This window comes from Alosa sapidissima, chromosome 2 (genome assembly GCF_018492685.1).
Source record: "Alosa sapidissima isolate fAloSap1 chromosome 2, fAloSap1.pri, whole genome shotgun sequence".
Classification (NCBI taxonomy): domain Eukaryota; kingdom Metazoa; phylum Chordata; class Actinopteri; order Clupeiformes; family Clupeidae; genus Alosa; species Alosa sapidissima.
In genome coordinates, this window is record NC_055958.1 from 43,262,884 (window position 1) to 43,275,572 (window position 12,689).

At 43.7% G+C, this 12,689-nt stretch overlaps 1 protein-coding gene and 1 long non-coding RNA gene across 2 annotated transcripts in view; one reads left to right on the forward strand and one right to left on the reverse strand.

Moving 5' to 3' along the window:
- The first annotated feature begins 954 nt into the window (after nucleotides 1-954).
- phf11 (PHD finger protein 11) overlaps nucleotides 955-12,689 on the forward strand; it is a 20,618-nt gene continuing 8,883 nt past the window's right edge. The window contains exons 1-7 of the mRNA XM_042084358.1: nucleotides 955-1,380; nucleotides 1,522-1,626; nucleotides 3,141-3,274; nucleotides 3,496-3,536; nucleotides 8,691-8,792; nucleotides 9,774-9,856; nucleotides 11,363-11,391. Coding sequence (XP_041940292.1) covers nucleotides 1,270-1,380; nucleotides 1,522-1,626; nucleotides 3,141-3,274; nucleotides 3,496-3,536; nucleotides 8,691-8,792; nucleotides 9,774-9,856; nucleotides 11,363-11,391 — 605 coding nt within the window. The 5' untranslated portion in view covers nucleotides 955-1,269. The remainder of the gene's footprint in view (nucleotides 1,381-1,521; nucleotides 1,627-3,140; nucleotides 3,275-3,495; nucleotides 3,537-8,690; nucleotides 8,793-9,773; nucleotides 9,857-11,362; nucleotides 11,392-12,689) is intronic.
- On the reverse strand, nucleotides 6,230-6,958 carry LOC121703906. Its single transcript, XR_006030175.1, has 3 exons — nucleotides 6,911-6,958; nucleotides 6,589-6,647; nucleotides 6,230-6,310 (listed from the first exon to the last, which is right to left on the reverse strand). It is a non-coding gene; the product is annotated as an uncharacterized LOC121703906 (long non-coding RNA).

Sequence of the window (12,689 nt, forward strand, 5' to 3'; positions counted from 1 at the left end):
ACTATGACAAAAGTATGACCTCAAACTGACATAGTCTACCTTGTGCACAGAGAAAGCAAAAGCCAGATGTGTTTTTTATTCAGACCATCAGTGTGTAGTTGGCACATTGTGTGCTTATTATTGCGATGGCTTGTGTGTACTGATACGAAAACATGGTGTATTAGCTTTTGCAGGAGAACTACAATGTTTTGCTGATTGGGTGAAAGGTTTTCCTATTTGTGTGTAGAGTTTTGCAAAAAAAGCCATAGTTACAAAAAATGTGCTTAAGCAATCATAAAAAACTGTAAATGTAACTATTGTATTGTGTTTGTATGTCACGTCTGCCAAATCCCATAAGCATATCTACCGCTGTGGGCGTGGAGTGGGGCGGACGCGGCGCTTATTGTAGGAGAGGAGAGAGCGGGAAATGGAAACCGAAACTGAAGTCTCTGCGCCCGCGACGCGACTGCCGCGCCAGACTCGCGGCACGGCGTTTAAACGCGATGCCCCCCCTCGTTCAGACGTGTGTGGACGTTTCATTCAAAACGTTCAATCACTTTGGAGCTCATAGTCAGTTCGTTTTTACTTGTTTTAAGTGTTTCTCACAAATGTAGGGCTACAACATTGTAGGCATGTATGTAACAGCATACGAAAATATGAATAGCCATTAAACAATGCAAGCCCTTTCGAAATCTTGTTTTATTTAAATTAGGCTACTCAATGCAATCTCAAATCCTCACCAGATAGGCCTAGCTACCATTACCAACAGTCAATATCTTTCTCCAAATTCTAGTTTTGCTTGTTTTATGGACTCCAGGTAGTCGTGGAAGAGATCGTTTAAACACGAATTTGTGTTGTAGGCACCATATGTTTACACTAGTCGTAGGTCTATTTTTCGCAGCTGTCAGCGTCCGTTTTTGTTGGCGTCACGTTGTTTTCGACAGCTGACTAATCACACGCGGATAACCGAGACCTGTGGTTAGGGCGTTGGCTGCTTTTTGGAACAAAAACTATGTTAGATTTAAAAAAAAAAATCAAAATGTCTTCCCAGAAAAAGGAGCCAATTCTGAGCATACGCTAAGTTCCTAGAAGCCTACCTTGCTTTCATTGGATTGTGTTTAACGGATTCATTTGCGTACAAATGGGCATGGCCCAACTTTTTGACGCGCAGCCGATTTTCAAATGGAAGCGCCGCCTTCCGAGACGCTTTAAGGACGCGGTAACGACGCTTGGCGTCAAGAATAAGAGTGGAGTCCGGTGCTCGAGGGTTCTTCTTTGTCCGGTGCAAAAATGTCTTCCAGCAGCCTGCTTCGTTGCGTGTTGTGCTGGAAGTCCGAAGAGGATTCGGTGACGGGAGCGCTCGCGACAAAAGACGACATTACTGCGCATGAGAACTGTCTGGTGAGTTGAACAGCACATTCCCGTGGACTGAGCTCTCCTTCAGAAGTGCCCCTGCAGCGATCAGGCTACAGGCATTAGTTCGTTCGGCTTGATGTTGTTTCATTCCACTAAAAGAGCGCCTGTCTGTGTTTGTGTCTTTAGCTGTACGCATCCGGTATTTACTGTAAAAACTCCCCGGTGTTTGACGACCTCTTCGGATTCTCGGTAGAGGACGTGGAACAGGAGAGCAGAAGGGGCAAGAAACTGGTAAATACAGCAGCCTTATGATTCACTTATAACGAGCCTTACTATTACAGTAAATAGCCTTACTATTCACTTGTAAAAGCAGCCTTACGATTCACTTATAACGAGCTTTACTATTCACATATAAATCAGCCTTACGATTCATTTATATAGAGCCTTATGATTCACTTATAAAGCAGCCTTACAATTCACTTATAACGAGCTTTACTATTCACATATAAATCAGCCTTACGATTCATTTATATAGAGCCTTATGATTCACTTATAAAGCAGCCTTACAATTCACGGTAACACTTTATTTTAATGTGTCGCTGTTACAGTGTACTTACCTAATTAGGTACAGTGGTACAACCTGTGTAACAACATGTACTATCAGGTACTATCATTGTACTTGCATTATGTATTTGTGGGTACCTACATATAGTTGTTACATTGTAATACTGAGTGCTTTTACAAAACTTTGCCAATTTGCCTAAATTTTCATCAGAGGCAAAGAGCTGACCTGAGACCTGCTGGATGGGGTAAATCTGGTCATGATAGATTTGATATGCAAAGCATGCTTAGCTCCAGTCAAGGCCTCATTGTCTTCAGTGTACATGTAACAGCTGTGCTGCTACAACCTTGTTACTCTGGTACAGTGGAATAAACCTATTAAGTGTACCAGTTAATTACTTACATGTACATATGACATGTATGTTATGTCTTCAATGTCTTGGAACAGGTCTACTAATTCACTACATCAAAGACACAACATACATGTCATATGTACATGTAAGTAATTAACTGGTACACTTAATAGGTTTATTCCACTGTATCAAAGAGTAACAAGGTTGTAGCAGCACAGCTGTTACATGTACACTGAAGACAATGAGGCCTTGACTGGAGCTAAGCATGCTTTGCATATCAAATCTATCATGACCAGATTTACCCCATCCAGCAGGTCTCAGGTCAGCTCTGCCTCTGATGAAAATTTAGGCAAATTGGCAAAGTTTTGTAAAAGCACTCAGTATTACAATGTAACAACTATATGTAGGTACCCACAAATACATAATGCAAGTACAATGATAGTACCTGATAGTACATGTTGTTACACAGGTTGTACCACTGTACCTAATTAGGTAGGTACACTGTAACAACGACACATTAAAATAAAGTGTTACCCAATTCACTTATAAAGCAGCCTTACAATTCACTTATAAAGCAGCCTTACAATTCACTTATAACGAGCCTTATGATTCACTATATCTATCTATTTAAATCCATCTATCTATCTATCAGCTTGTTCCATGTAAACGCAGATAAAACGCCAATTGTTATTTAGCGTCCTGTAAAAAGTTTGGTTAAAATCTTTAATCAGATTAATTTCAGTCCGATTAAAAGTCTGATGTGTGTGTGGTGTGTGTGTTTGTTTGTGATGTATGGTGTATGTGTGGTGTGTGTGTGTGTGTGTGTGTGTGTGTGTGTGTATATGTGTGTGGTGTGTGTGTGTGGTGTGTGTGTGTGTGTGTGTGTGTTAGAAGTGTCACGGGTGTAAGAACACTGGAGCCACTGCTGGCTGTGAGGTGAAGCGATGTCCTCGGTCCTATCACTACCCCTGTGCTGTCAAGTCCAACGCACGCACCATAGAGAACCAGACCAAGGGGGTCTATCAGTAAGTACACACACACACACACACACACACACTCACACACACACACACACACTCACTCGCACACACACTCACACACACACACACACACTCACTCGCACACACTCGCGTGCACACACACACACGCTCTTAGACCAACAACACAAAATAACTACAGTTTTCTGACTGCTTTTGACAATGTGTGTGTGTGTGTGTGTGTGTGTGTGTTCTGGGCTGTTTTGCAGGTTATTTTGTGCATATCACTATGAGAAGGCCAATGGATCTGGTAAGCGTTGCCTTGGGTTCTACTGGCTGGTTCTGTGTCATTAGTGTTCTGTGTTCTGGTAAGCGTTGCCTTGGGTTCTACTGGGTGGTTCTGTGTCATTAGTGTTCTGTGTTCTGGTAAGCGTTGCCTTGTGTACACATGTACACACACACACACAAGCCCACTTACACACACTCCTGAAATGTACACACACACACCAGCACACTTGCACACACTCCTGAAATGTACACACACACACCAGCACACTTGCACACACTCCTGAAATGTACACACACACACCAGCACACTTGCACACACTCCTGAAATGTACACACACACCAGCCCACCGCCACACACTCCTGAAATGCACAAACATACTCCTGAAATGTACACACACACACCAGCACACTTGCACACACTCCTGAAATGTACACACACACCAGCCCACCTCCACACACTCCTGAAATGCACACACACACTCCACACACACACGAGAAATAGACAGTGTACATTTTAAAAAAGCCTTTTATTGTAATCTCAAAACACGTCTCAAATGTTGTGTAAGCTATTTGACGTTGGCATGTCAGCAAGCTAGCAAGCTAACTACACTCCACTACACTCCACTACCACTTGTAGATTATCACTGCAACATGGCAAGCTTATAACCTTTTAGCTTAGACATACATCAAACCAACAAAGCATATACACATGCAGTAGCTTCATACTCACCAGAATGTGAAGTCCATTGTAACATGGAGTCGCAAGCTGGTTCGCAATGAGCGTCAGATAGATAGATAGATACTTTATTGATACCCAAGGGGAAATTCAAGAAATAGCATCAATATCCATTCTCACTAGGAGGAACACCTGCCTGCATGCAAAGTTGAATGAACAAGGCCTGCTGGGAGTTGGGAAATGTAGTAGGGCTGAATGATTAATTGCATTTGCGACAATATCGATATATGATGAAACACGATTTTCTAGCCGCAGTTACAAACAGCCAGTCGGTGGGCTGACATGGGCCTGACAGTGTTTCCACATTGTAAATCCTCTTGTTATGATAGGCAAATACAAAGCATCCCTCTTTCACAAACTATTCATTCAGACATTTCTTTAATGTTTTCTGAAACGCTGTTGCATGTACCTCGTGTAATAATTGTATTTTTGTTGACGTCTAAGTGACACGTTGGCTTTGGTGCCGAACATGACTATAAACCAACATTCAATATACAATTGCTTGAGGGGCTGACGTTGGTGTGACGTTGTTTCACCGTTGAAATTTCACCTCCGACACTGTCATCCAACACCAACGTTGGGCCAACGGGTGTTTGCTATCTGGATTGTTAACTATGCACAGCACTAGCATAACGGGTCAATCCAGTCTGGATTGTTAACTATGCTGGTTTGCTATCTGGATTGTTAACTATGCTAGTTTGCTATCTGGATTGTTAACTATGCTAGTTTTGGGAAACTCTGTTCAGCCATTCTGTCACCCCTTTAAGCACAATACCCCAATGCCATTCTATTACCCCTTTAAGCACCATACCCCAATGCAACCCTCAGTCTATCCTGCCATTGGAGCCTGCATCCCATAATATTGATTGTGAGTCAGCACTATTCTCTGCATATCACATAGTCACTTGTCTGCCTCAAGGAATGCAAGGAAAACCACACCTTATTAGACAGCACCTGCAGTTAGTTCTCCCATAGTTCCACACCTGCAGTTAGTTCTCCCATAGTTCCTACAGTTAGTTCTCCCATAGTTCCACACCTCATAAGACAGCACCTGCAGTTAGTTCTCCCATAGTTCCACACCTCATAAGACAGCACCTGCAGTTAGTTCTCCCATAGTTCCACACCTCATAAGACAGCACCTGCAGTTAGTTCTCCCATAGTTCCACACCTCATAAGACAGCACCTGCAGTTAGTTCTCCCATAGTTCCACACCTCATAAGACAGCACCTGCAGTTAGTTCTCCCATAGTTCCACACCTCATTAGACAGCACCTGCAGTTAGTTCTCCCATAGTTCCACACCTGCAGTTAGTTCTCCCATAGTTCCACACCTCATTAGACAGCACCTGCAGTTAGTTCTCCCATAGTTCCACACCTGCAGTTAGTTCTCCCATAGTTCCACACCTCATTAGACAGCACCTGCAATTAGTTCTCCCATAGTTCCACACCTTATTAGACAGCACCTGCAGTTAGTTCTCCCATAGTTCCACACCTCATTAGACAGCACCTGCAGTTAGTTCTCCCATAGTTCCACACCTCATAAGACAGCACCTGCAGTTAGTTCTCCCATAGTTCCACACCTGCAGTTAGTTCTCCCATAGTTCCACACCTGCAGTTAGTTCTCCCATAGTTCCACACCTGCAGTTAGTTCTCCCATAGTTCCACACCTTATTAGACAGCACCTGCAGTTAGTTCTCCCATAGTTCCACACCTTATTAGACAGCACCTGCAGTTAGTTCTCCCATAGTTCCACACCTCATTAGACAGCACCTGCAGTTAGTTCTCCCATAGTTCCACACCTGCAGTTAGTTCTCCCATAGTTCCACACCTGCAGTTAGTTCTCCCATAGTTCCACACCTGCAGTTAGTTCTCCCATAGTTCCACACCTCATAAGACAGCACCTGCAGTTAGTTCTCCCATAGTTCCACACCTTATTAGACAGCACCTGCAGTTAGTTCTCCCATAGTTCCACACCTCATTAGACAGCACCTGCAGTTAGTTCTCCCATAGTTCCACACCTCATTAGACAGCACCTGCAGTTAGTTCTCCCATAGTTCCACACCTGCAGTTAGTTCTCCCATAGTTCCACACCTGCAGTTAGTTCTCCCATAGTTCCACACCTTATTAGACAGCACCTGCAGTTAGTTCTCCCATAGTTCCACACCTCATAAGACAGCACCTGCAGTTAGTTCTCCCATAGTTCCACACCTTATTAGACAGCACCTGCAGTTAGTTCTCCCATAGTTCCACACCTCATAAGACAGCACCTGCAGTTAGTTCTCCCATAGTTCCACACCTCATAAGACAGCACCTGCAGTTAGTTCTCCCATAGTTCCACACCTTATTAGACAGCACCTGCAGTTAGTTCTCCCATAGTTCCACACCTCATTAGACAGCACCTGCAGATAGTTCTCCCATAGTTCCACACCTTATTAGACAGCACCTGCAGTTAGTTCTCCCATAGTTCCACACCTGCAGTTAGTTCTCCCATAGTTCCACACCTCATAAGACAGCACCTGCAGTTAGTTCTCCCATAGTTCCACACCTGCAGTTAGTTCTCCCATAGTTCCACACCTCATAAGACAGCACCTGCAGTTAGTTCTCCCATAGTTCCACACCTGCAGTTAGTTCTCCCATAGTTCCACACCTTATTAGACAGCACCTGCAGTTAGTTCTCCCATAGTTCCACACCTCATTAGACAGCACCTGCAGTTAGTTCTCCCATAGTTCCACACCTCATTAGACAGCACCTGCAGTTAGTTCTCCCATAGTTCCACACCTCATTAGACAGCACCTGCAGTTAGTTCTCCCATAGTTCCACACCTCATTAGACAGCACCTGCAGTTAGTTCTCCCATAGTTCCACACCTGCAGTTAGTTCTCCCATAGTTCCACACCTCATAAGACAGCACCTGCAGTTAGTTCTCCCATAGTTCCACACCTTATTAGACAGCACCTGCAGTTAGTTCTCCCATAGTTCCACACCTCATAAGACAGCACCTGCAGTTAGTTCTCCCATAGTTCCACACCTCATAAGACAGCACCTGCAGTTAGTTCTCCCATAGTTCCACACCTCATAAGACAGCACCTGCAGTTAGTTCTCCCATAGTTCCACACCTTATTAGACAGCACCTGCAGTTAGTTCTCCCATAGTTCCACACCTTATTAGACAGCACCTGCAGTTAGTTCTCCCATAGTTCCACACCTCATAAGACAGCACCTGCAGTTAGTTCTCCCATAGTTCCACACCTCATAAGACAGCACCTGCAGTTAGTTCTCCCATAGTTCCACACCTTATTAGACAGCACCTGCAGTTAGTTCTCCCATAGTTCCACACCTTATTAGACAGCACCTGCAGTTAGTTCTCCCATAGTTCCACACCTTATTAGACAGCACCTGCAGTTAGTTCTCCCATAGTTCCACACCTCATTAGACAGCACCTGCAGTTAGTTCTCCCATAGTTCCACACCTCATAAGACAGCACCTGCAGTTAGTTCTCCCATAGTTCCACACCTCATAAGACAGCACCTGCAGTTAGTTCTCCCATAGTTCCACACCTTATTAGACAGCACCTGCAGTTAGTTCTCCCATAGTTCCACACCTCATTAGACAGCACCTGCAGTTAGTTCTCCCATAGTTCCACACCTGCAGTTAGTTCTCCCATAGTTCCACACCTGCAGTTAGTTCTCCCATAGTTCCACACCTTATTAGACAGCACCTGCAGTTAGTTCTCCCATAGTTCCACACCTCATAAGACAGCACCTGCAGTTAGTTCTCCCATAGTTCCACACCTTATTAGACAGCACCTGCAGTTAGTTCTCCCATAGTTCCACACCTTATTAGACAGCACCTGCAGTTAGTTCTCCCATAGTTCCACACCTTATTAGACAGCACCTGCAGTTAGTTTTCCCATAGTTCCACACCTTATTAGACAGCACCTGCAGTTAGTTTTCCCATAGTTCCACACCTTATTAGACAGCACCTGCAGTTAGTTCTCCCATAGTTCCACACCTTATTAGACAGCACCTGCAGTTAGTTCTCCCATAGTTCCGCACCTGCAGTTAGTTCTCCCATAGTTCCACACCTTATTAGACAGCACCTACAGTTAGTTCTCCCATAGTTCCACACCTCATTAGACAGCACCTGCAGTTAGTTCTCCCATAGTTCCACACCTCATAAGACAGCACCTGCAGTTGAGAGAGTCTCCATAGTTCTCCCATAGTTCCACACCTTATTAGACAGCACTTGCAGTTGAGAGAGTCTCAATAGTTCTCCCATAGTTCCACACCTTATTAGACAGCACTTGCAGTTGAGAGAGTCTCAATAGTTCTCCCATAGTTCCATGTCCATAGTTCCATGTCACTCGGTGTTCTGGAACAGTTCTGCTCTGTGATCCGCCAGTGTGGAATGTTTACTATTGTCATGTTGTCACAACAACCCCAGCAGCAGCTCAGAATGGAGGAGCAGCCAACCCAAGAGAGGGGTCAAAGGCCAAGCCCACTGCTATGTCAACAGTCAGCAGGAAGAGGAGGCTCCCGGACTCAGGTCTGACATCACTTCCTGCTTCGCAGCAGGCCTCTCTGTCGGGGTCTGTATATGTATCCCTGTGTGTAGCGATGTAACGATATGAAAATGTAACCTCACGGTTATAGTGTTCAAAATGATCATGGTTTTTCGGTATTATCACGGTATTTTTTAAAAGTGTGTTCAATATGTTCAGAAAGCACTAATAGGCCGACACAAGCTGAAATAGTTTCAAAAAGTGTGACACTATTTACTATATTACAAAATATAGACAAAACCTTATCAAAAGTGAAACATTTAACCAGGGACGCTGGTGGGTGCTGAGGGAGGGTAAAACATTGTTACTGAGTAGATTCCTTTATTCTGGTGCATTTTAAGGTGGCCTATTGCTACTGGAGAAGGGCATATTTTCATTCACATTCATAGGCCTACATCCTGAGTGCACAAACAAACCTGGCTGAGCTGAGCATTCTTAATTCATGGCATAATGTTACCGTGGCATTGTGTGTCGTGCCATTTACTTTTTCCTTGGTCATGTTTAATTGGCTTTGTGCCACAGTTAAATCCATCAAGTAGATAACAGAATCTGTAGGGTACCAGTTTTGTTTCATTGTACCAGGCCTACTGTATGTCAAAAGCAGGCTTGGATGAAGCTGGGAAGGATTAAACACACGGTTTCCACACCGCGGTAATCAACCGTGATAATCATGATATTTGAAATGAAAACGGTAACTGTTATCGTCAACATTTTTATCGCGGTTTACCATTATACCAGTAATCGTTACATCCCTACATGTGTGTGAGTGTGTATGTGTGTGTGTATGCATGTGTGTGTGTGTCTGACATCTCTTCCAGCTGTCGTGGTCTTTATGTGTGTGTGTGTGTCTGTGTGTGTGTGTGTGTGTGTGTGTGTGTGTATACACAGTATGTGTGTGTGTGTGTATTATCTGTATGTGTGTGTGTGTGTGTCATCTGTGTGTGTGTGTGTGTGTCTCTCTGAAGATGATGAGGAGGACTGTCTTCTGATACCACCTGTGGAGTCGGACCTTGAGGACCTTGAGGACAGCCCACAGCCTATGATGCAGGTCAGACACACACACACACACACACACACACACACACACACACACACATATGCATACATACACACCAGTGTTGTGTGTGTGTGTGTGTGTGTGTACACACCAGTCGAAATTAAACGTAAACGGTCGTAAACAAAATATTTTAATGATATTCGGGTCATTTGCGGGCGGGTCAGTTAAAATGAATTAAATATATATTTTCTACAAATAGGCCTACTTAAAATATCACGAGAAGGCTAGCATCAATACAGTAAAGCATCAATACAGTAAAGTCAACAGTAAAGAAGCTGAAGACGCGAGTTAAAATAATAGAGACACCCCTTCAGGAAAAGCTATATAGGCTATGGGAAATATTGGGAGAAGATGACAGTAGTACAAGTTATGGTCTATGTAGGCCTACTTCTTGCGAAGCCATTTAAAAGTATGACAGCCAAAACGGGCAGCCTGCAGGAATAAATGTTATGGCACAGACTACACAGTTATATCTACCGGTATGTATAGGTTCGCGCATGCATAAAAGTTACAGTTCGTTGTGTTTGTGCCTTTAAACAGTGGATGTGCTTTAGTAAAGCTTTGTGCTTCATTCAGCATTATAAACCAGTTCTTACGCTAACGTTTTGACCAGCAATGTATCTCTCTAGCCTACCTAGCCTCACCATTTCTGTTTTCGAAAGAAAGATGTATGTCCATGGCCTTCAAATCTTATCCTAGTGTTCTAATCCTTGAAGCGGGTCGGGTATAATTTTGTCCTAATTAATATTCGCAGTCCGAGTTGCGGTCGGGTTGATTAAAATATCGGGCGACCGCGGGCCGATTGTGACCAAACCCGCGCAACACTGATACACACACACACACACATACACACACACGCACAGACACACGCACACACACATACACACACAGGCACACACCGTCTCACACACACACACACACACACACACACACACACACACACGCACACACCCACTCACACACATACACACACACACATATGCATACATACACACACACGCACACACACACTCACACACATACACATATACACACACACATACACGCACACACACACACATACACACACACAAATGCATACACGCACACACACACATACGTACACACACACACACACACATATACATGCACACACACACACAAATGCATATACGCACACACACACATACGTACACACACACACACACACACATATACATGCACACACACACACACACACAACACACACACACACACTCACACACAACACACACAAGGACAGTAAGCAGAGGGAGATCATGATGTAAAGACGGAGTGAAGGAAAGCCAAATGAATAAACACTAATAAATAATAACATTTGTTTTTCTGCAGTCCAAATAAACACTAATAAATAATAACATTTGTTTTTCTGCAGTCCAAATAAACACTGCAGTCCAAATAAACACTAATAAATAATAACATTTGTTTTTCTGCAGTCCAAATAAACACTAATAAATAATAACATTTGTTTTTCTGCAGTCCAAAGGTCCTGAGAACACAACTGACAGGTAATCACCACACACACAGACACACACACACACACAGACACACACTTTACAATGCTGCTCAGAGCTATACTGATGGTTAAAGGAGCATTCCATCGCTGGGAAGATGAATGTGTATTTAAATTGGGTCATTTATGTAGTAGAAATGTTGAGTCATCATTGAAGTCAGTGTCTTCTTGACCGAGAAAAAGGCAAAAATGTGTTTTTGGCTCATGTGGATTAAACCCAACAACTCCCAGAATTCCCTGCCTTTCACTGCTCTTCGCTGCCCTACCAAGCCCCTCCCCCAGGAAGCCTAACTGCCCTACCAAGCCCCTCCCTCAGGAAGTAGCCAAGCACACAGAAGGACTCATTAATGTAACATGTAGCCATTAATAAGGATTCTAAAATTAAAACCATCACACACCCCATTTATAAGGATTCTAAAATTAGAACCATCATTGTTTTATGTTGCACTCAATCTTTCAAAAATTTTGCAAACCTTACCACCAGCACATCATCAGGCTACTCGTTCACATGAAAATTGCATTTTACATATCTCCACGTACGAAAATATACCTTCAGCTGGTTTACCCATCATATGATGGTAATTCAACTGGTTTTACTTGTCGTACCACCTTAAGATGGTCATTTTAGCTGGTGTTGCTGGTCTACACTGCTGGTTTAACTGGCCATGCCAGCTTATGTTGGTCATTCTAGCAAACAGAATGACCAGCTTGACAGGCTGGTCGCCAGCATGACCATCTCACACCAGCTGTATCCCACACAACAGGCTGGTCACACTAGCATGACCAGCTTCCTCAGATGGTCGCGCCAGCATATCCAGCTGGTGGCCCAACCAGCTACATCAGCAAAGACCAGCAAGAGCTGGAAGAAAACCAGCAAAGACCAGCCAAAACTAGCTAAAACCAGCTCACAGCATAAGCTGGTTTCTAGCTGTTTTTTTCAGCAGGGATGTGCTACTTAACGCTAGGCTACTGGGCTATGCTAGGCTACTGGGCTACTTTAGGCTACTGGGCTAGACCAAGAGCCTAGACTGTTAGCTTAGCTTAACTCCGCAGAGCAAGAGCCTAGCCTGTTAGCTTAGCTTAACTCCGCAGAGCAAGAGCCTAGCCTGTTAGCTTAGCTTAAAATAAAGATGGCGGACACTAACAATTCTGGGGAGTGAGGTTACACCCATGGGCAGGTTGAAAATATGCGTAACTAGCAATGTAGTCTCCATCTTCTGACCAAAAAAACCTCAGATGATGCAAAATGATGATTTTTATCTTATCGGAGGTATTTTTCTGGACAAAAAATAC